General features: G+C 38.9%; 1 protein-coding gene across 2 annotated transcripts in view; it reads right to left on the bottom strand.

Annotated features, from left to right (window-relative positions):
* Positions 1-227: 227 nt before the first annotated feature.
* Positions 228-21,823, bottom strand: part of PNPLA8 (patatin like domain 8, phospholipase A2) — an 80,998-nt gene continuing 59,402 nt past the window's right edge. For both annotated transcript variants that reach the window (XM_089673967.1, XM_089673966.1), the window contains exons 9-10: positions 8,289-8,481; positions 228-2,745 (exon numbers count right to left, since the gene is read on the bottom strand). In XM_089673967.1, the coding sequence (XP_089530093.1) occupies positions 2,471-2,745; positions 8,289-8,481 (468 nt within the window). In that variant the 3' untranslated portion in view covers positions 228-2,470. The remainder of the gene's footprint in view (positions 2,746-8,288; positions 8,482-21,823) is intronic.

Here is a 21,823-nt window from a genome sequence, read left to right as displayed (position 1 = left end):
TGGCCCATCTCTTGTCAGCATTCCCTCTTCTGTTCTGCAGTTGCTACTGGCTTACACAGGGAATATAGGGAAGCGTATAAGCAAAGAAAAGCCGGAACTTCGGTGTACACTCTGTATTCTTGTGTCTACTGGCAGGTAATAGATGACAGCCACAAATGTCAATGCGTTTCAGCAAATCTGGCCTTATTCGTGAATAAGGCCAGTTTGGCTGAAACACATTGACATCTGTGGTTGCTATCTGTTACCCACCAATAAACACAAGATTGCAGAGTGTACACCAGAATTCCGGCTTTTCTTTGCTTAGATGGATTGTGTGGATGGGGAATCAAGCTGCCTCTGCCAGAGCACTGGTGATAAAGCCACATCATAACATTGGGAGATAGTAGCACCTACTTACATGTATTTGAATATAGGAAAGTGTGCAGATCTTTCTTATACAAGTTAGTCAGCATAGATATTAGGAGAGAGATGGAGTATTTTTAAGATTAGTTAGGTTTATCCTGGAATTTTACATTAAAGGTGCAAGCACAGCACTACCTGGCAAAAAATATTCCATCCCATACATACAGTAAATAGAGTAGTGTGAAATTTATGGGTGCATTAAAACGGATTGTAAAGTTATTTGTTTTTTTTCTTTAATTTTATTCACTAACAAATGTTATACTTACCTGCTCTGTGTAAGCCCCTATCCTCTTCTGGGGTCACCCACCGGTGCTCCTGGCTCCTTCTCTTCTTGGTGTGCTACCATAGGAAGTCACTTCTTTTGGTGACACACCTGTGAGCTCAAACCAGAGTTGCGCTGCCTGTGTCCATAGCTCAGCCCCGCAACCCCACCCCCCCACCTGTGCCTTTATCACAGGATTTGATGACAGCAGCTGGAGCCAATTGCCTTGAGAGCAGGGCTGGCCACAACACTTGATTGAGTGAGGGCTCAGGAATGTGTAAGAGGAGGTGAGGGGGGATACAACTACCTAAACATTTTTTACCTTAAGGCAGGGAATGCATTAAGGTAAAAATGTTTAGGCTTTAGAACCACTTTAAGTTGAACCTTTGCAGCTCAATGTTTACAAAATTTAATACATACGAAGTTGAAAGTTTATTATTTACAAGGTAAAACAATATAAACTTGCTGTTGTACACCCTATGAATCCTCCTGAAGCTGCTGACTTTTAATATAAGGACACTTACCTGTCCAGGGATCCAACAATGTCCTCACCCGAGCTGGTTCTTCAATTGGCTTCGGGTGCAGGGGTCAGCATCTTAAGTAAGGGAAACCAGCAATGAAGCTTTGCGGCTCCACAGCTGGTTTCCTACCACGCATGTGCAAAGCGCGCTGAACTTTATAAATGTGGAGGAAACAGACAAGTGACACTTCCCCTTTTGGGTGAAGTTCTCCTTTAAAAGGCAAAAATACAATGCATCAAGATCTGTATCCCACATCAACTACTGAGATTTCATCTTTAGCTAATCTGTCTGCAGTACTGGATACAGTTTTTTTTTTTTTTTGGGGGGGGGGGGGGGAGAAAATGAAGAGTTATCATGTTCCTGCAGATACCTCAGGTCAATGCTGTCATCCAAGAAGCGAAGATCAAATGTAGATAACACTCTCACAAAGTATGTTCATGTGCTTCCACATGTTATCTTGAAACATCAGCATGCAAAAGGTTTTAAAAACAGTCTGAGCCTGCACACATAAAAATACAAGAAAATATGCAAGGGTATGCAAAGAAAGCATTACAATGTCCAGTGGTTTACATCAGCACCAGTTATTTTGCTAAGCAGACTACAGGAGACTCAAGTAAGTTAGTGGAAACTTTCTGATAGGTAGACTAGAAGCCTTCATCCAAACTGATTGACAGAAGGAATGATCTGGAGATGAAGCTACATTTTACACAACATTTTGGGTAAAAAAAATGGTTTGCATAATATGGATGTTCAACATTTTATAATTATTTCTTAGTAAATTAAAGGTCTGCATTAGGATAGAGTCCCCAATGCATCTCTCCCCACTTTGGGCTTAGAAAAGGAGTACTAAAAGTGAGGACGGAAATTCCAAGAATGTGCTTTTGCTTGATAATTAATCACAACACACACATAAAGGAATCAATAACGAGTTTTAAATAAATAATCATGTATTAAGCTGCATGAGTCCAATGGATTAATAAAAATATAATAAAAGTCAGCTAGTCAGTATTTACAATATATACATCTATTTTCTCTGAAATAGTGTCCACCAATGGAAAACCTGCTTTAAATGAAGTAATTATATCCTGTCCTTCCCTTCCAATGATATCTAGAAATCAGTAATTACAGTAATCTGCTCAGTGATCCCTTTACCTTCTGGCTATCAGAGATTATGTAAACAGCACCTTGATAATGTGGTATATATTTCAGCCCCTATCAGACAGTGCTGTTTAACATGGATTGGAAACTAGCTCATGGGACAAACATCTTTGTTATGGATGAAGATTTAGAGCTTAGAAAAGAGTGGTAGGCCTTCATACATATCTGTTTTTAATTTAACCCAGTCACAAATATACTGAAATGTTGTTCTTTCTTGTTTCAGCACCTTGGCAGCTTTTTTAAGTTTCTCTTCATTGCGCTCTAGATATAGCTGGCCATCTGACTGTAGTAGTTTCAGCTTTTCTTTGCGGTTTTCGTCCAGTGGTACGTCTTCATTCATGACTGGGTTGAAACGGAAGTAGGTGTCTGGGGGCAGCAGGGCATCCAGCATTTTGTGAACCTCTGTGTTTATGCAAAAACAAAATCATCAGCGATAGTTCCTACACGTATCATTTAATGTCCATAACTTAGAAAATACAAGAAAACTACAAACAACAAAACATATTGCTCCAGTTTGGTTAATACAGAAAGCCAAATAAGGACCAATTATTTATTAACCACTTCAGCCCCAGGCCAAATCTGACATTTCTGTCATACATGTGAAAATTAGCATTTGTTTGCTAGAAAATTACTTAGAACCCCAAACATTATATATTTTTTTAAGCAGAGGCATACGAGGCAGCAGATATTCAAAAGCAATTAAACACAAAATACAGTTTAGTGAATTTTAATGCACAACAACACAATATAATGTTCAATTGTTTGGTAAAATATAAAAGATGATCTTATACTGAGTGTATAGATACCTAACATGTCATGTTTTAAAATTGTGCATGCTCATGGAACGGAGCAAGTTCTTAAGAATCTCAATAGGCGACGCTTTATAAGCCTTTACAGGTTGCCAGTTTAGAGTTACACGGGAGGTCTGGTGCTAGAATTATTGCTCCCACTATAACGTTTGGGGCAATACCTCACATGTGTAGTGCAAACACTGTTTACGTGTGTGCATGACCTATGTATGCACTCTACTTTGCGTGAGCACAGGGGGAAGGGGGCAATATATATATATATATATATATATATATATATATATATATATATATATATATATATATATATTTTTTTTTTTTTTTTTTAAGTTTAATTTTATTTTTAAATATAAGTTTTTTTTATTCTTACACTGTCCCTTTAATTTAAAAAAAAATATATATCTTTATTGCTATAACAAGGGATGAACAACATCTCTTGTAATAGTATGGCCAGTGACAGGTACTCTTAACAGAGAGACCTGGTGTCTATTAGACCCCAGATCTCCCCTCTGCCATTAAAAGCATCAGATCAGACCAAGATTGGTTTGTCCGATGCTTAAACAGGTCGGTATCGCCTCATCACGAGATGATTGGGATGCTCCAGTCCTTGGTCATCTCTGTGGTCAGTCAATGGTGGAAGACCTGTAAAAGAAATCCAGCGCCTAATTAGCCCATAGGATTGCTTTTACATGAAACAAAAAAGATACTGGGAAGATGCCTGTTGCTGTAGGCATCATCCTGCTATAGCCACTTCAGCTCTAGCTGTGTACGGGTATGTTGCTGATGGTTAAGTGGTTAATGGCAATAACACACAACATAATTTTTAATTAGTTACGTGATCTATGAATGGAGGGAGCAGATCTTTCAATCATCCGCCCATCCTCCATTCACAGATCGTGTTTTATTGTTAGCAACTGTAGTATGGCTTCTATGAATGGAGGAGCTGAGCAGAAGGAACGAGCATAGTTGGGCACTCTTGATGAGCACAGCTCCACCAACTCCATTAACCACTGGGATGGTAATCAGAGGAAGAAGATATCTACTAAAGGAGTGGACAGCTGCGCAAGGGACATATAGCATCAATTGTAAGTAATGTCCCTTGTGCTGATTTTTTTTTTTAGGCTTTTTAATCTACACTTTAAGTGAGTCATACTGCACTCCCAAAGAACACATTTGAAAAGTGCTCGTTTTAACTTTAATAATTTAAAGGTTTTGTTGACCCATAACTGCTTAGCCTGACCTGAAGCACTTGCTAGACTCTTTTCTTTCTGTCAGGTCAAGCTTTCACCTGGACTTCACCGTTCCACCCATCATTTGCCATTTGCTTAGTCTACTTTGAGCCCAGACCATGCTGAATTACGAACATTAGAGAACATTAATCATTACTATTTTTCTCTTTGCACTTAATGCATAAAATATGTGCTTTATTGAATCTATATGGTCCCCTGGTGCTATGCTGTTTACAGCACAGACAATATCATGAAAAAAAGTCAAAGTGCAGAGTCCTGAATCAGCTCTGCAATGCGTACTGGAGTAAGGTTTCAGACGAATTAAATATTGGCCATGCTCAGAACTGCAATCCACTCAACTTCTGAATATGCTGAGCCGGCAGGACAGGACAACATCAGCAGATTAAAAATAGCTTCAACATCACTCTTATTGTTAGTCTGAAACACTGAGACAGTCACAATGGAATCCACTGATAAAAACTATGCCTGGATATTAACATGTTCATTATATGACATCATTTAAATGTCAGTGATCTACTGCACAAATCACAACATATTTCTATGTGATTGCTACACTGATATTAATTGATTTTTAGGAGTAATAAACATATTGTAGCAACACTAAATTTGTATGTGCGTACAAAAAAAATTACATTTCATTGCTTCAAGGTTACATACACAATTATTGAACCATGAAATGCAAATTGATAATTTTTCTATATTATTCACATTTATGTGCATTTTTCCACAAAGAGATACTTCCCAATCAAATCACAATGTAGTAGGACAGGACTTTAATGGTTGCAGTCAGCCTTCATTTCAACAGGGTTAGCGTACCAATGACCTCAAGGCCATTAAAGAAGAGGTGAAATCTAGATCAGAAGTCTTCAAACTTTCTAAACAAAGGGCCGGTTTACTGTCCTTAAGTTTTTATGGGGGAAGACTGTGGCCAGCAGAAGAAGAAATTGTCTTGTTATCAGTAAATGTAAACAAAGCCCCATCACTGGTGTCAGTATAAGGAATAGTGCTCCATCAATGGTATCAGTGAGAGGAATCGTGCCCCATCATTGGTATCAGTGGGGGGAATAGTGCTCCATCACGGTGTCAGTGGGAGGAATAGTGCCCCATCATTGGTATCAGTGGGAGAAATGGTGCTCCATCATTGGTATCAGTGAGAGAAATCGTGCCCCATCATTGGTATCAATGGGGGGGGGAATAGTGCCCCATCACTGGTGTCAGTAGGAGGAATAGTGCTCCATCACTGGTGTCAGTGGGAGGAATAGTGCCCCATCATTGGTGTCAGTGGGAGGAATAGTGCCCCATCATTGGTGTCAGTGGGAGGAATAGTGCTCCATCATTGGTGTCCATGGGAGGAATAGTGCTCCATCATTGGTGTCAGTGGGAGGAATAGTGCTCCATCATTGGTGTCAGTGGGAGGAATAATGCTCCATCATTGGTGTCAGTGGGAGGAATAGTGCCCCATCATTGGTATCAGTAAGAGGAATAGTGCCCCATCATTGGTATCAGTGGGAGGAATAGTGCCCCATCATTGGTATTAGTGGAGGAATATTGTCCCATCATTGGTGTCAGTGGGAGGAATAGTGCCCCATCATTGGTATCAGTGGGAGGAATAGTGCCCCATCATTGGGATCAGTGGGTGGAATAGTGCCCTGTATCAAAAGGGAAGAATAATGCCCCAAGAGCCAGATAGAGGTAAGCAAAGGGTCACATCCGGACCCTGGGCAGCAGTTTGGACACCACTGATCTAGATGATAAACTTTACAAAGACCATAATAAAAAAGCTGATAAGTATCTAAATATTCAAATAACGGTCTCCCACATCCTGATGCATTTAGAAGTAGTTTTATAAAATACTTGATGGTCAATTCACCAAACATTTACCCCTAAATACTTTGGGCAACATTCCCCTCCCAAATCACAAGAGCCCAGATGCTGACAAGTACTGGGATCTTCAGTATCCCTGATGCCCAGGAGGGGATGCTGGAAGGTTATGTCACATCCCATATTTGGTACTATTCCAAATATGGGCACAATGCACTTGTCCATATTTAGACAATAAAACCATGCCACCATTGGGATCCCCCTAATTTCTTGATCCAGAGATTGAAAAGGAAGAAAGACTTATATTGCCCCTTCTGGGAACTCTGAACTGAAGGAGACTTGTTGTGGGACACTTTTCAACGTTGCTGGAAATGGTAAAAGCAAATATTAATGACATTTACATTAAGACATTTTTTTTTTTTAACAGATGTGTTGGTATTTTTTTATTATTTATATTTTATACCCGCTCACAGTGTGAACTGGTTAAGGATACAATAGGCCCCAAGACCAGTTCACCAGAGAAGGGGAGACCACCTAACTGCCCTCAATGCAAAGGGCAACAAACGCTCCTTTTTGTCTCAGGGAGTGCAAAAGAGCCTGGTGCCTCTTATTTTTATGGGGTAATTCTTCTAAAAGCACCCTCCTGTGCTGAAAGGTATGCAAGCTGCCCCCTTCCCATTGGTATACCAGTCCAAATGTCTGGTGTGCCAGGGAGGTTAGTTCAGGGAGGGCACACGCTGTTTTAATGTTGCTTTACATTTTGTTAAATGACCATTATTATTATTATTATTATTATTATTATACAGGATTTATATAGTGCCAACAGTTTGCTCAGCGCTTTACAATATAAACGGGAGACGATACAGCAACAATACAGTTCAATATAAGAGGTTTAGGAGGGCCTGATCCTGGGAGCTTACAATCTAAGAGGGAATAACCCTCCTAGTGCTGGAATGGTGTAAAAAAACACACATTGAATGGAGCACTCCAGCCTGCACTTTCAATAGACGGCTTAAAAGGGGTTTAATAGCTTACTGTACTTGTGTCATTCAACAGCTGTTATATGTCACAACCAGCTGCTACATTATTATGATAAATAGAACAATTGTGACTGTAGCATGTCAGGCAAATGCTGTAAAATGTTGTTTGGGCGAATGGCACTACATGATTCACTAGGTGAACTACACATTGAATTCTTAATAGTTGAGCAGCTTAGTATCTGTGTCCACCCCAAACGTGTCAAAATGATTGTGTTTCGTGAAATGTGGTTTTCCCCAGCCAGAGGTGAGCTATTAAAACTGTAACTGTTAACGTAGCAAAATGAGTGAGTTACCTTTAGAAGGCATGTTTTACTTGAAAGATTCCCAGCCCAAAATGTCCAAATCGGGAATTCTGTCTTCAAAATGGAAGTCCAAGTCTAACTATTCTTAAAAATATTCCTTCCCCCTTCTCTTATTTCTGATACCTAATCATTAATGATTTTATGTGATAACTTCCTAATGCTGGCCACCAAAATCTGACAATCCAGTTGTACTGAAGTCTATCAATAGACAGATTTCAGTACAACCAGCTTGCCCATAGATGGACTGAATCTCGGCTGGTCTCTGCTGAACCTGTCAAGATTCAGTCCATCTATGGCCGGCTTGAGGTGGTCCACCTGAGGTGCAAAAAGATGTCTCGGGTCAATAGACACCTGGCAAACTAACTCTTTATTCCATGAACTGTACAAAGGACTAGGGGACATCAGTTGCATATGAAGGAAAGATTTATAGTGACCAAAAGGAAGAAGTTCTATAAAAATAAAAAAAAGTGGAATGTTCAATTAAATTTGGCAGTGATGCAAAGGTCAATCACAGAAGAAAATATGGTTGCTTTTCTTAAAGTAAACTGTACCACAGTTATAATTAATAAAGTAAAGAAACTGAATTTAGATATTTACCGACAGACATGACGTTTCTCAACATACAGTAATTTCAGTGAGAATTGTGCAGCTTGTGCTGCAGGTATGTGAAACGGAGCATATAAAAGGCAATGAAAATATTAAAGAAATCACCGGAGAATATACCTTCTGTATCGGTGGCACTGCTGATCACATTGGTCAGCTTGGCTTTCAGACTTGTGTGTGTTGTACTCTTGCCCACACCTTCATAACGTCCTGTGCCCAGAGAGATCACACATTGGAGTGGCACGTCTGGCCACAAACACTTACATTCGTGAAGAGCCAATGCACATGGATTGTTAATAAGCAATCCTCCATCCTGTAACAAAATATTAGGAAATACTTTAGAAACTCAGACTGTACCATAACAATTGATTGCATTTGTTGAAATACCCACTTTTTCCTTTTTCATTTTAATTAGACCTATTCTTGGAAAAGCCTGTAATAGCAAAGGTGTATTTCCACTTTTGCAGCCAAATTAGGAGAATACCTACTTTATATTTGTTACAGGTCTCCATTCACATAGCATGTTTTAAATAAAAATATTTACAAATTGCAGCTTACCGTTTTAGATCCTCTTTTCTGGGACTTCCAGCAGTAAAAAAAAAATCTACTTAGTCCTCTATGTTATAGGGAAGAATTGGGAAGCGGTGTTTACCACAATTAACCTTGTCTGGAGACAGATATCTCATCCCCTGTACTAGATTTGAACACTGTGTCTTAACAAAAAGGTTAAAGGTTTAGAAGATGAGCTTCACAATCATATGTTAAAGCAGAACTACACTAAACTAAATGATTGCTTTTACATCCTTTATGGGTGTAAAAGCAATACGTGTAAAAAAAAAAAAAATCTTTATCACCCCCCACAAGTAGTACAGTGTCACCATGGTGACACTGTACTGCTAGGGTGACAGTATGTAAAATAAATAAATAAATAATATAAAAAAAAATGTAAAAAAAGAAGTTTAAAAATTATAATTTTGGTTATGAACTAATTTGGGTAATTTATTTTTTACTAAACATATAACAGAATAAATGTTGGCCAAGATTTATGATGAAATACTATTTATTTGCAAAATTTTATAAGAAAAACACTTTTTTTCAAAATTTTTTGACTTTTTAATTTACATAGCAAAAAAAAATAAAAATCCCAGTGGTGAATAAATACCACCAAAATAAAGCTTTATCTGTCTTAAAAAAAATGCAAAAAATTAATATGGGTACAGTGTTGCATGACAGTGCAATTGTCAAAGTGTGATAGCACTGAAAGCTGAAAATTGGCCTGGACAGGAAGGGGGTGCTTACCCCCCTTCATGACCAGGCCATTTTTGCAAAACGGCGCTGCGTTAATTTAACTGACAATTGCGCGGTCATGCAACACTGCAACCCAAATGAAATTTGCATCCTTTTTTTTTTCAACAAATAGAGCTTTCTTTTGGTGGTATTTGATCGCCGCTGTATTTTTTTATTTTTTGCACTATGAACAAAAAAAGACAATTTTGAAAAAACAAAAATTATATTTTTTACTTACTTTTGCGATTAAAAAAGTCCAGTAAAAAATTGAAAAAAATAATATTTTGTCATAAATTTGCTAAAAAAAAAAAAAAAAAAAAAAATCCCAATTTGTGTAAATTAATTGGTTGAAATGAAAGTTATAGTGTTAACAAATGGAGGTATACATACTTAAATATTTTTTTTTTTACTAGTAATGACAGTGATCAGCGACTTAAAGCGGGACTGCGGCGGGCATTCTGACACTGGGGAAGAACTAACAGTCACTGACATCCCCAGTAAAACTAATACAGCGATCAGTGCTAATAACAAACACTGACACTGTACTAATAACACTGGGCAGAAAGGGGTTAACGTCTGGGGTGATCAAAGGGTTAACTGTGTGCTGTTTTATAGTGTGCTGTGTGTGTGCTTTACACTGTAAGAGCCATATAAAGCAGTGTGCATGAGCTGACGGGACAGATCTGTATTATTTACATACAGCTCTCTCACCCCCGATACTCGGCGATCACTGGGTGCCGGCTGGGTGACCGACAGACGAGGCTGCCAATGGCAGCGTGGATAGGGCGTGCGCTCCCCCTACCAGTCAATGCAAAATAACTCACACACACACATATATATACACACACACACACACACACACACACAATTTTGCGCAACCGTGCCACCCTGTAGCAGTATTTCTGCTACAGGGTGGCACGGAAGCAGTTAAACTGACCTATCTGCACATCCCACTGAGTACATTCTGACAAGACACCAGTCTCAGCCATCCCCTGTGGACAACTGCACTCCTGGAATGACAGGGACTCTTGTTCACCCTCCTGTAATTCCTGGCCAGTGCACTTAGCATTCATAGGGACAGTCACATACCAACAGGCTAGGCTTGCTTATTGACAAAGTTTAAAAAAACACAGTTACATAGTTAGTCTGGCTGAAAAAAGACAAAAGTCCATCCAGTTCAACCATAAAAAAAAAAAAGTAATAATCCTACACCCACAATTGATCCAAAGGAAGTAACAAAAACGCAGAATGCATGATCCAATTTGCCCCTGCAGAGGAAAATATTCCTTCTTGATCCCACGAGAGGCAATCAGATATTCCCTGGATCAACTTTACCAAACCAGTTATATTCTGTGTATCCAAGAAAGAATCCAGGCCTTTTTTTAAAGCAATCCACTGAGCTGGCCAGAACCCACTCTTGAGGGAATCTATTCCACATTTTCACAGCTCTTACTGTGAAGAAACCTTTCTGTGTTTGATGATTATATTTCTTTTCCTCCAGACGTAGAGTGCCCCCTTGTCCTCTGTGATGACCTCAGGGTGAATAGCTCTACACCGAGTTCACTATATGAACCACCGATGTATTTATACATGTTGATCAAGAGAGAATAAATTCAGTTCCTCTAATCTTTCCTCATAGCTGAGCTCCTCCTTGCCTCTTATCAGTTTTATTGCCCTTCTCTGTACTTTCTCCAGTTCCCCAATATTCTTTTTGTGAATTGGTGCCCAAAACTGAACTGCATATTCCAGATGCGGTCTTACTAATGATTTGCACAGGCGTAATATGATATCTCTCTCTCTGGAATCTATATCTTTTTTAATACAAGAAAGGATTTTGCTCGCTTTAGAAACCGCAGCTTGGAATTGCATTCCATTATTAAGCTCTTGATCTACCAGAACTCCCAGATCCTTCTCCACCATTGATTCCTCCAGTTGTACTCCCCCTAGTATGTATGATGCATGCATATTCTTAGCCCCCAAGTGCATAACCTTACATTTATCAACATTAAAGCTCATTAGCCACATAGTTGCCCAATTAAACAACAGTGCATTGAGGTCAGATTGTATAATGGAAACATCCTGTAAGGACGTTATTCCGTTAAACTAACAGATCTATAATTACTTGGCACCACATTGGCCTTACGCCAATCCAGTGGTACTGTGCCAGTCATTAAAAAGTCCCTAAAAATTATAAACAATGCCTTTGAAATGATGGAGTTCAATTCTTCAAGAACCCATGGGTGTATGCCATCTGGTCCAGGTGCTTTATTCACCTTTATTCTGTCTCAATATTTTTGGATCATATCATTTGTGAGGCAATGTGGATCATCTGGAGCTGTGTCAATACCATGCCCATTATGAACAAAAGCTCCCCCATGCTCTTATGTGTGTATACACAGAGATGAAGAAGGTATTTAATTAAATGTTGCCTTCTCTTTGTCCCCAGTCACCCATTCTAGATTATTTTGTAAAGGGCCTACATGCTCAGACCGGACCTTTTTACTATTAATATATTTGAAGAATTTTTGGGGGTTGGTCCTGCTATCTTTTGCAATCTGTCATTCGTTTTCGTATTATTTGTAAAACGTAAACGATGATAGCGTTCCTTCATTTTTATATTTAATAAAAGCTCTTCTCTTATTATCTACAGCTTTTTGAACTTTGGCCATAAACCATATAGGTTTGATTTTTAGCCTTCTAAACTTGCTGCCCATGGGAATATATTTCACATACAGTCACGTACAGTCTTTTTGAAGAACTCCCATTTCTGTGTTGTTTTCATTCATGCAAATATTCCCTCCCAGTCTTAAGTCTTGGAGAGCAGCTCTCAGCTGCCTTGGAAAATTAGCTCTCAAAGTTGAGCAGTTTTATTTTTCCCGTATGTGCTTAATGTTTACAGCGAACAATAAATGAAATCATGTTATGGTCACTGCTACCCAAATGTTCTTTTAAATGGACATTCATAATAAGCTCTGCATGGTTTGAGATTACCAGGTCCAGCAGAGCATCATTCCTAGTTGGGGCCTCTATGAACTGTACCATAACTGTACCATAAAATTGTCCTGTAGTAGGTTTAAACATTTTTGCCCTTTAACTGTTCCTGCAGTGCCATTATGCCAGTCAATTTCTGCGTAGTTAAATTCCCTCATTATTATCACTGTCCCAGCCCTTTTAATCTGTGCAAGGAGCAGAGTCTCCACCTCCTCATTAACACTGAGAGGCCTATAGAAAACTCCAATGATTACCTTTGTAGTACGCTCCCCCATGTGCAGTTCCACTCATAATGCTTTAACCTTATCACACTCTCCATTAACTAGGTCCTCGTTCACACTCGCTCTGAGATCACTTCTCACATAGAGACAGACACCACCACCTTTCCTATTTACCCTGTCTCTCCGAAAGAGAACATAGCGAGGCATATTAATGGCCCAGTCATGTGAAGAATAAAGTCAAGATTCAGCAATACCAATTAAATTATAGTTCTGTTGATGAAACCAAAGCTTCCAACTCACCTATTTTGCTTGGCAGCCCTCCCCCCATCTTTCCCCATTCAACCCACCAATAAGTACTGACCCCTGTCTGATCTGTCTACCCTATTATAATTTAATTCTCCCCCCCCCCCCAATCCTAGTTTAAATACTCCTCCAGCCTTCCTATGAACCTCTTCCCCAGAACAGCAGACCCCCTTCCATTTAGGTGCAAACCATCTTTAGAATATAGGTTGCACCCCAATGAAAAGTCAGCCCAGTGCTCTTAAAACCCAAATCCTTCCCTCTTACACCAGGTCTCGAGCCATGCATTGAATTCTCTAATCTCCCCCTGTCTTTCCTGAGTTGCGCATGGCACAGGTAATATTTCAGAGAATATCACCTTGGAGGTCCTTCCCTTTAACTTGCAGCCTAGTTCTTTAAATTGATTCTTAAGGAGCCGCCACCTTCCATGTATTCTGTCATCGGTTCCACCATGGACCAAGACAGCTGTGTCATGCCCATCCCCTCCCAGTAATTTATTAACCCAGTCCACCACATCCTGAACCCTGGCACCAGGGAGAGAGCAAACCATTTGGTGGAGGCGATCCTGGCAACAAATTATTCATATATCATTCCTTCGGTTTATAGAATCCCCTACTACCAACAACTGTCTAGACCTTCCTGCACTACTCTCACCACCCCTTCCAGATGGTCTGTCCTCCTGGCTGTTAGGGATAGCAGTGACATCCAGGGCTGCCACCCCCACATCTTCACCCAACATGGCAAATCTGTTTGGGTGCACAAACCAAGGGTCAGCCTTCCTTTTCTGTGAGCACCTACCACTCCCACTCATTACAGTAACCCATCTTCCTATAATCTGATAATCCTGATTAGCCCCTCCACCCTCCACATCAATCCCATTAGCTACCTGCTCAGAGAGCAGAAGACTCCTTTCAAGTTTGTCGGCTCTGCCCAGTGTTGCAACTTGCTGTTCCAAATGTCTAATGCGAGTTTCCAGAAGGGCAACCCGCTCCCATCTGTCGCAGCTGTATCCATCTTGGAGCTGTTGCTCCATTGTTGCATACATGCGGCACACTGTGTACTGCACAAAACCTTCAACCCTGCTAGCACTCCTATCCCAGTTACAATATTAATAGGAAAGATCAGTCGTCACTTACAGGTTAGTAGACTCATGTTATAATCTCCTGTTTTCAACTCCGTTTTTTTTAACTCTACTTAATCAAATGTCCACATCAGCAAAGGTCCAGCAAGCAAAATACAGGCAAGCTGAGGAATAGGAAAAAGCTCTGAGTGAGCTCTACAGAAAGTTATATAGTACCTGTAGCACCTGTGACCAATTAACCCCTTCCCTTGATTAGCAGACTGAAGGAAGGCAAGAAAAGGAAGAAAAAAAAATGCTATTTAAAAAGTGATTTAAAAAAGTAAAAGCTTTTAGCAAGACCCAAATAATAAAATAAAACAACTACAAGCACCGGGAATCACCAGTAGTCAAAAGTAAAAATCTTTTTCACTCGACACTCAAATTTCCCACTCTGTTTAGCTATCAGCCAGCAAAAAATGCCAGACACAAATGTGTGCTCTACAGAAAATTATAGAGTACCTGTAGCGCTTGTGACCAATTAACCCCTCCCCTTAATTAGCAAACTGAAGGAAGGCAAGGAAAGGAAGAAAAAAAGTGACAGAAAAAGTGATTTAAAAAAGTAAAAGCTTTTAGCAAGAACCAAAGAAGAAAATAAAAAAATAAAAGCACTAGCAATCACCAGCAGTCAAAAGTAAAACTTTTTCACTCTCCACTCAAATTTCCCAATCTTTTTAGCTATCAGGCCAGAAATGCTTGGCTTATTGGAATAAGGACTGCTATAGGTGATGCTGCACTAAACTACATTCTATGGCCATTTGTATAGAGGCGAGCATTACAGTACACTGTTTATGATACAATGTTGCTTGGTTTTTGTGATAAACAAGATAAAAAGTGTCAAGTAAATAAATTAGTCCAAACATCGAAAAAGTCTCACACATGTGGTATCCCCATACTCATGGGATATCTTAATGATATCTTATTAAACTAAACTCACCCTGCCTCTAATTCAAAATGTTGGGAGGGTCTACTTTGCAAAACGTGATCATTTTGTGGGTGTTTCTCCTGTCCTAGCACTTCAGGCCTTAACCACTTCCTGTCCGGACACTTTTACCCCCGTCCTTTCCACAGCAATTTTCAGCTTTCAGCGCTATCACACTTTGAATGACAATTGCGTGGTCATGCAAAACTGTACCCATATGAATTTTTTACCATTTTTTTGAGACAGATAAAGATTTACTTTGGTGGTATTTATTCACCGCTGGGATTTAAATTTTTTTTTGCTATGTAAATGAAAAGTCCAAAAATTTTGAAAAAAAGTGTTTTTCTTATAAAATTTTGCAAATAAATAATCTTTCATCATAAATCTTGGCCGAAATGTATTCCGTTATCTTTTTAGTAAAAAAAAAATAAGCCAAATTAGTTTATAACCACAAATTATAATTTTTAAACATTTTTTTACATTTTTATTTTATTTTTTATATTATTTTTTTTTTTTACATACTGTCACCCTAGCAGTACAGTGTCACCATGGTGACACTGTACTACTTGTGGGGGTGATGAAGATTTTTTTTTTTTTTTACAGTGATTGCTTTTACACCCATATAGGATGTAAAAGCAATCATTTCTCCTTCTCTCTGTCTGCATTCTTGCAGCCATTGAGAAATACTGAGTGAGCTGTGATTGATCACAGCTTGTCACATGGTACAAGGCTGTTGTGAATAGCCTTGTACCATGTGACCTCTGTGATCATTCACAGATTTTACACGTAGTAAGCAATGATGTCACAAGTGACATCTTGCTTACTACTTTGCATGTGATCACTGATTGGCCAATCAGTGATCACATGATTGGGATCCCATCCGATGATCGGTGTTTCACTGTGTCCGGAGGACATAGCGGGCACCGGATCGCGGTGCTGCGCGCTCCCAGGGAGCACGCACAGCTAGAAATGGCGAGTGCCGTTTATGAACGGCAACCCGCCCTTGGAGTGCCACCGTCCTGCTGTTTATAAACAGCAGGCGAATGGCAAGTGGTTAAGACATGTCATAGGTGGTCAGGAAATTAGATGCACCATTTATGCATCTAAGCTTTGAAGAAGTCTCACACATGTGGCAGTATCCCCATATTTGGGAGGAGTAGAAGAATGTTTTGAGGTAGAATTGTAAGTATGCCTATGCCGTGACTCAGAAACAACTTGTAAAATTACAACTACCGTATGTGAAATGAAAAAAAAAAAAAATTATTTAATTTAATTTTCCAAAAGTTTGTGGGGAAAAAAAAAGTACACTGCCAAAAAACTTCACCATGCTTCTTATTAACTACACTGGAGTGTTAACTTTACACAAATGGATCATTTTGGGGGAGTTTGTACTGTTCTAGCATTTCAAGGCCTCAAGAAATGAGATAGGCCATCAGAACATCAGGGTTGATAAATTTAAAAAATATATACCACAGCCTTTAAACTCTAACTTTTAAAAGACTACATAATATTCATTTTTTTGCCAAATACATGTAGTAGAATACATTTTAGTCTAAATTTATGAAGAAAGATTACTTATTTGCAAAAATCTACTGCAGAAACCACCAAAACCATCCATCTCTAAAACATTAAAAAATGTATTTGGGTACAGTGTTGGATGAATTAATTATTGTCAAAGTGTCACAATGCTGAAACTGAAAAAATGGCCTGGATAGGTGGGGGTTTAACATGCTGGTTTTCAAGTGGTTAAAGAAACAGGGGGTCAGGGAATCAGTAGAATAGCAGAGTGGTTTCCCATAGTCAACAATAAGGTTTCCTCAGTCATTTACAAAGAAAATGAGACAGGGGATCTGCCTACAATAGATAATTGCTTTCTCAAGTATTTATGTCAGCCAAACAGTCACTGGTTTTAATAAACCTATTTCTTATTTAATAGATACATTCAACTATTTAAATCTGAACAAAAAGACAATTTTCTATGATACTTTTAATGTAACCAGTCCTTCTTCCTTGTTGAATACGATTAGTCGTCTAGGCTAATTTGTTATATTTCATACTTTTCAAATCATGTGTGACAATGAGCATTCTCCATGCATAAATATGGCACCCTTTTGATCCTCCCCCATAGACCAGGTCCCCGCTTTTTATTTCTTTTGAAGAGAACCTTGAGAGAGCATCATAAATTATTAACTAGTGATTCATGCTGAGAAGTATCATTTTACCACAGCAGTGATGGATACATAAGGGATGTTAAATTGGGCCAACGAAAAAAAAAAAAAAAGGATTCTTAGCAAGTTCCTCTGTTTATCAAGGTACCTGAAAACTAGAGAGATTCTGAAAATTAAATTATTGCTAATGGCTGGAATAAATAGGCCAACATTTATGTAACAAGCCCTATTTACACAAAATGTGATGAATTCTATTCCCCATTTTACCAAGCATCAAATTTTATCAATCTCACAGCATGTGCTATCTGAACAAACTACAAAAATATGATGGGCAAATAATATTTTGTAGATGCTGTGAATGTTAAATAAGCCAGGGCTGTTAATGTTAAAAACCATATTTATTTTAAAAGATGCCAGCCTCTCAATGAACACTTCTTACATCACATGGGAGAGAGGCTTTCCAGCACAGCATGTATTTGTACGCCCATGCCGAATATTATTACTACAAGATACTGATCGATCAATAATAAAAAGCAAGAAGATGACCGGAATGGTTTGTTTGTGCATTAACCTGCCAAATAACTAAAAAGCTTTTCCAATAAATAGTGTTCTTGTAAATGGGCAGTTGACAGACTCTAGAAAACGAAAAGAAATGTCTGCTGATTTTCCTACATGAGCAGAGAGTTCAACACTGACAGATAATGACCATTCTCTCTCCAGATTATAAAGAAGTCAGAAAGTCAGTCATAATTTAAAAAGCACACGGGCTAAAAAGGCTTGTAAAACAAAATGATATGATTGATAGAATTGATAATCATTCTGCAAAAAGTGCATCCTGCAAGAGTTACTTTTTTTTTTTTGCAACAACTGTATATCAGTTGACCCAAAAATGTATTTTGTTACATGGCTTCCACTGACATTTATTTATTTATTTTAACAACAGCTGGAGGGCCAGAGTTGCCCACCCCTGCCCTAAATCATTCACTGGATGACTCTTGAACAATTACCACCAAACATTTAAAGAAGTCAACAATTTATGTTATTTGTATGTATCTAAATAATGAAACTGCAAAAAAAACAGAACTACATCATGGTCCTCCAATACTATTATATTGCTACAATTGTTTTTAATTCAGTAGAACTATCAGGGTGCTAAGCAATCAGCCTGTATGTTGTCCACATTTGTAAGAGAAGTCTATTAAGAAAATTCTAGTGGAAAACTTTTTGAAAAATCTTTAAATGGCTGATAAAGTGCAGTTTCTATAAATGATGAATATGATGGCAGGTCTCTATTAAGTTCCCCAACATACCTGGAACAATGCTACACCCTGTAAGGTGCATTCCTATGCTTCAGATGCAGGATGGATACAGCCACTGCTCCCAATTTAACAGTCATGTAGGTGTGGGTTCCCGAATGCAGACAGTGTGTGTTCCAGAACCTGCACCAACACCCACTCAGATATCAAATTTTGCCTGTACAGCAACTGCATCCCAACTGACATGAATGGGACTGTCTGCACGGGGATGCATGGAACACCTGTGCATCCCTGTGCGGGAAAGCATGGGTGTATGCTTAAGTACACACATGTGAACCAAGCCTTGGGTTGGATTCCTGAAAAATACCCAACGACAGGCATCTTAGAGCCCGTAAGTCCCATTCCAATGCAGAAGATAAATTCAAGTTTCACGGAGGCTGCACAATTATCACATGGCCAGGCAAGTTCCACGCAGTCTTATTTTTTCACAGCAAATATAATTTTCCTCTTCACATCATGGTAATTGAATCAATACAGGTCTCTAATACAGGGCACAGCAGTTACATGTACTGATTGTGTTTCTGAGAAAGACCCATAAAGAACTAATAGACTAAATTTATGGATTGTACCATTTTAGGAAAAAAAAAAAACTACATATTTAAAGGCAGAGAAGGATAGTGTAGAGGTTTACATTAACATAACAAGTAATAATTGATGCGACTATAATTAATACCCCACTACTACAAACTGAAATTGATAGTGGCCAACAGATCAGCAAAAAAAAAGAAAAAAAGGTGTAAGCATCCAATGATTACTTTAACCAGCAAGAATATATTGGTACATATAAATATCACAAATCTGTCTTTACATTAGCTATCTGTAATGCCCAGTACAGCAGGACAGAAACTAGTAAGGCCACCACTGTCAACCCAATGTCAAGCAGGTTCTATTGCACCAAACTGTGCTGTTAATCTAACACTATGAACATGCTTACAGAGATGACCTCTTCAGTGCATTTCTGCTTCTTTTTCTCTCCAAACTGCAAATCTAAAGGCTGGGGGAATTAAAGCATTGCCAAGCAAGATGTACACTGCTGTACCCCTGGCTAGTAATACAGAAAATATTTTGACAGGTACTACAATTTACATGCATGCATTTTAAGTGTTACACTGCTTTAAGCAACATGAACTTAGCCTTAAAATGCATTAAACAGCACATTGTTTAGGCCAGAGTAGCATCAATTTCTTCTCATTTTATTGGTAACAAACACCTTATTTTACAGAAGTAATTTGTAAACTAAAAATGGCAGATAAAGTAAATTTCGGCCAGGTCATAAAAACTTTAGTTGAAATCAGATTGTTTCAACATTCAACAATAAAATGTACTGTTTTACATGCATCAGTACATTGTGCTTTTGTCCTTCTCAGACTAGGATGATACAGTTAAACACAATGTAATGAGCAGCAGAATGCAGCATGCATTGAGAGATATATGACTTGGCATATACAGCTGTAATATTTGGAAGAGAGGTCTTTTGACTCCATAGTAACCATTTCACATCAATGCCTGGCAAGACATGCTTTGCATTGCTAGTTACCCTCGCTGCTACTTCCTTTGTTAAAAATAGGAAAATGAAAACAAGAAAATTATTTTCTTCCTTACATTAACTATTTAATGTGTACCAATATTTGTGTACAGATGAAATTTCACAAAAATGAAGGCATGAAAATCAACATCGCTTAGTGGGTACTGATAACAAAAAGGTATCAACACAATTTTTTTTTAAGCATAAACAGTAAAACATTTTTTATTTTACTATGCTGAAAGTAAAGGGGTGTACTCATGTAAAACTGGTAGATTGGAGGGGCACAGATGACAACTAGTATGTGAGGATGCACATTCTCTGAGCACTCAATTCATCTTTCTATTCAGCAGTTCTGATCTCTGTGACACTGTGGATTGCTGGCGCCAATGTAGAAACACTTCTGATCTCTTGAACTACCCTTGGCTTTGTGGACTCCCACAAATTACCTCCTGGCCTCATGCAGCTGGGGCTAAACTGCACCCCCAATAATGCTAGCAGAGAAAGATGCAGTCCTGAAAGCCACAAGGGAAACAGGAGGAGATGACTTTTGATAATAACTGCATCACAGTCTCCTAGACATGTTAAATAGAAGCCCCAAAGTGAAGGGAAACCTTTCTAGATAAAGAAAGGAATCTTTGAGACCTGGGTGTTGAATAAGGAATGCAATAAAAAAGATAAGCTCTGAGATGTAGAAGGCATTAGTTAACTAAACATTCATCTATTTTCAAGTGTAGGGAGTGGGAAGCCCTATTACGGAAGAAGAAATACTTTTTGCCAGTAGAGGTAAAATCCATGATCATGCTAGATACCACGCTTTCCGGCTCATTTGGCCCAGGAGAACCCTGCCTGCAGTGATCGATGCTTTCGGGGTTGTGGCCATTGTGGTGATGTATTGCATATCTGGTGGTCATACCCGAGACTGTTTCGTTTTTGGTTTTGTGTGTTTGGCCTCCTTTTCACCTTGTTCCATCTCTCCATATGTTGGAATGCTAGGTATGCTTTGCTTCATTATCCCATACCGGGCCTGTTGGCTCATCAGCAGAAGTTGGCTTCCTATTTGTTTTTGTCGACCACTAGAACAATTGCTCAGGCATGGAAGAGCCCGTTTGTCCCTCTTCACAGGGTGCTGGACCGTATGACCACTATGATGCTCAATGAACAGATGTCGAGTATCTGAATTGACTCACAATGTAAATTTTTTAAAATATGGGAGCCGTGGTTGCAATATGCCTTTCTTACGCTCCCCCCGGCTAGTCTGAGGATGTGATGTTGTTCGGTATCAACTTTCTCGGACCCCTTCTCTTGGTTTTGTTCTTTTTTTCTCTTTTGTACTCCTCCTTTCTTCTTTTGTTTGTTTTTGGTGTGGCAGTGGATAGCTGCCTATAGTTTGAGTTACTGTCGGTGTTTTACTAATGTTTTTGTCATTTATGTGCCATTGATAGCCCCTGCGCGGGCACACCTTTTGCTCTGTTGGTGTTAAGAGCACAGTTTTTTCTATTTTATGTGCAATTGATAGCCCCTTGCATGGGCATGATTTGTTGCTCCTGTCTTAAACGGTTTAAAAATTTATAAAAAGTAAAAAATATTGAAATACAAACAATCCAGAGATAAAAACATAACAGCACACAAAGACAATAGCAAACGTTGACGTGTTTCACTCTCAAGGTGCTTCACTGTAAAAAAGCACACCTTATCTTATTGCCTTATAAATAATCCAATCTATCAGTTACGTGTGCACCAGGGCTCAATCTCTGGCCAAGCACTTTGAGCGTGAAATGCATCAAAGTTTGTTCTTGTCTTTGTGGGCT

This window comes from Staurois parvus, unplaced genomic scaffold (assembly GCF_062004578.1).
Source record: "Staurois parvus isolate SC_StPar_1 unplaced genomic scaffold, SC_StPar_1.0 ptg000147l, whole genome shotgun sequence".
NCBI lineage: Eukaryota > Metazoa > Chordata > Amphibia > Anura > Ranidae > Staurois > Staurois parvus.
The sequence above is the reverse complement of the archived record's forward strand: the minus strand, read 5'-3'. Positions and strand labels throughout refer to the sequence as shown.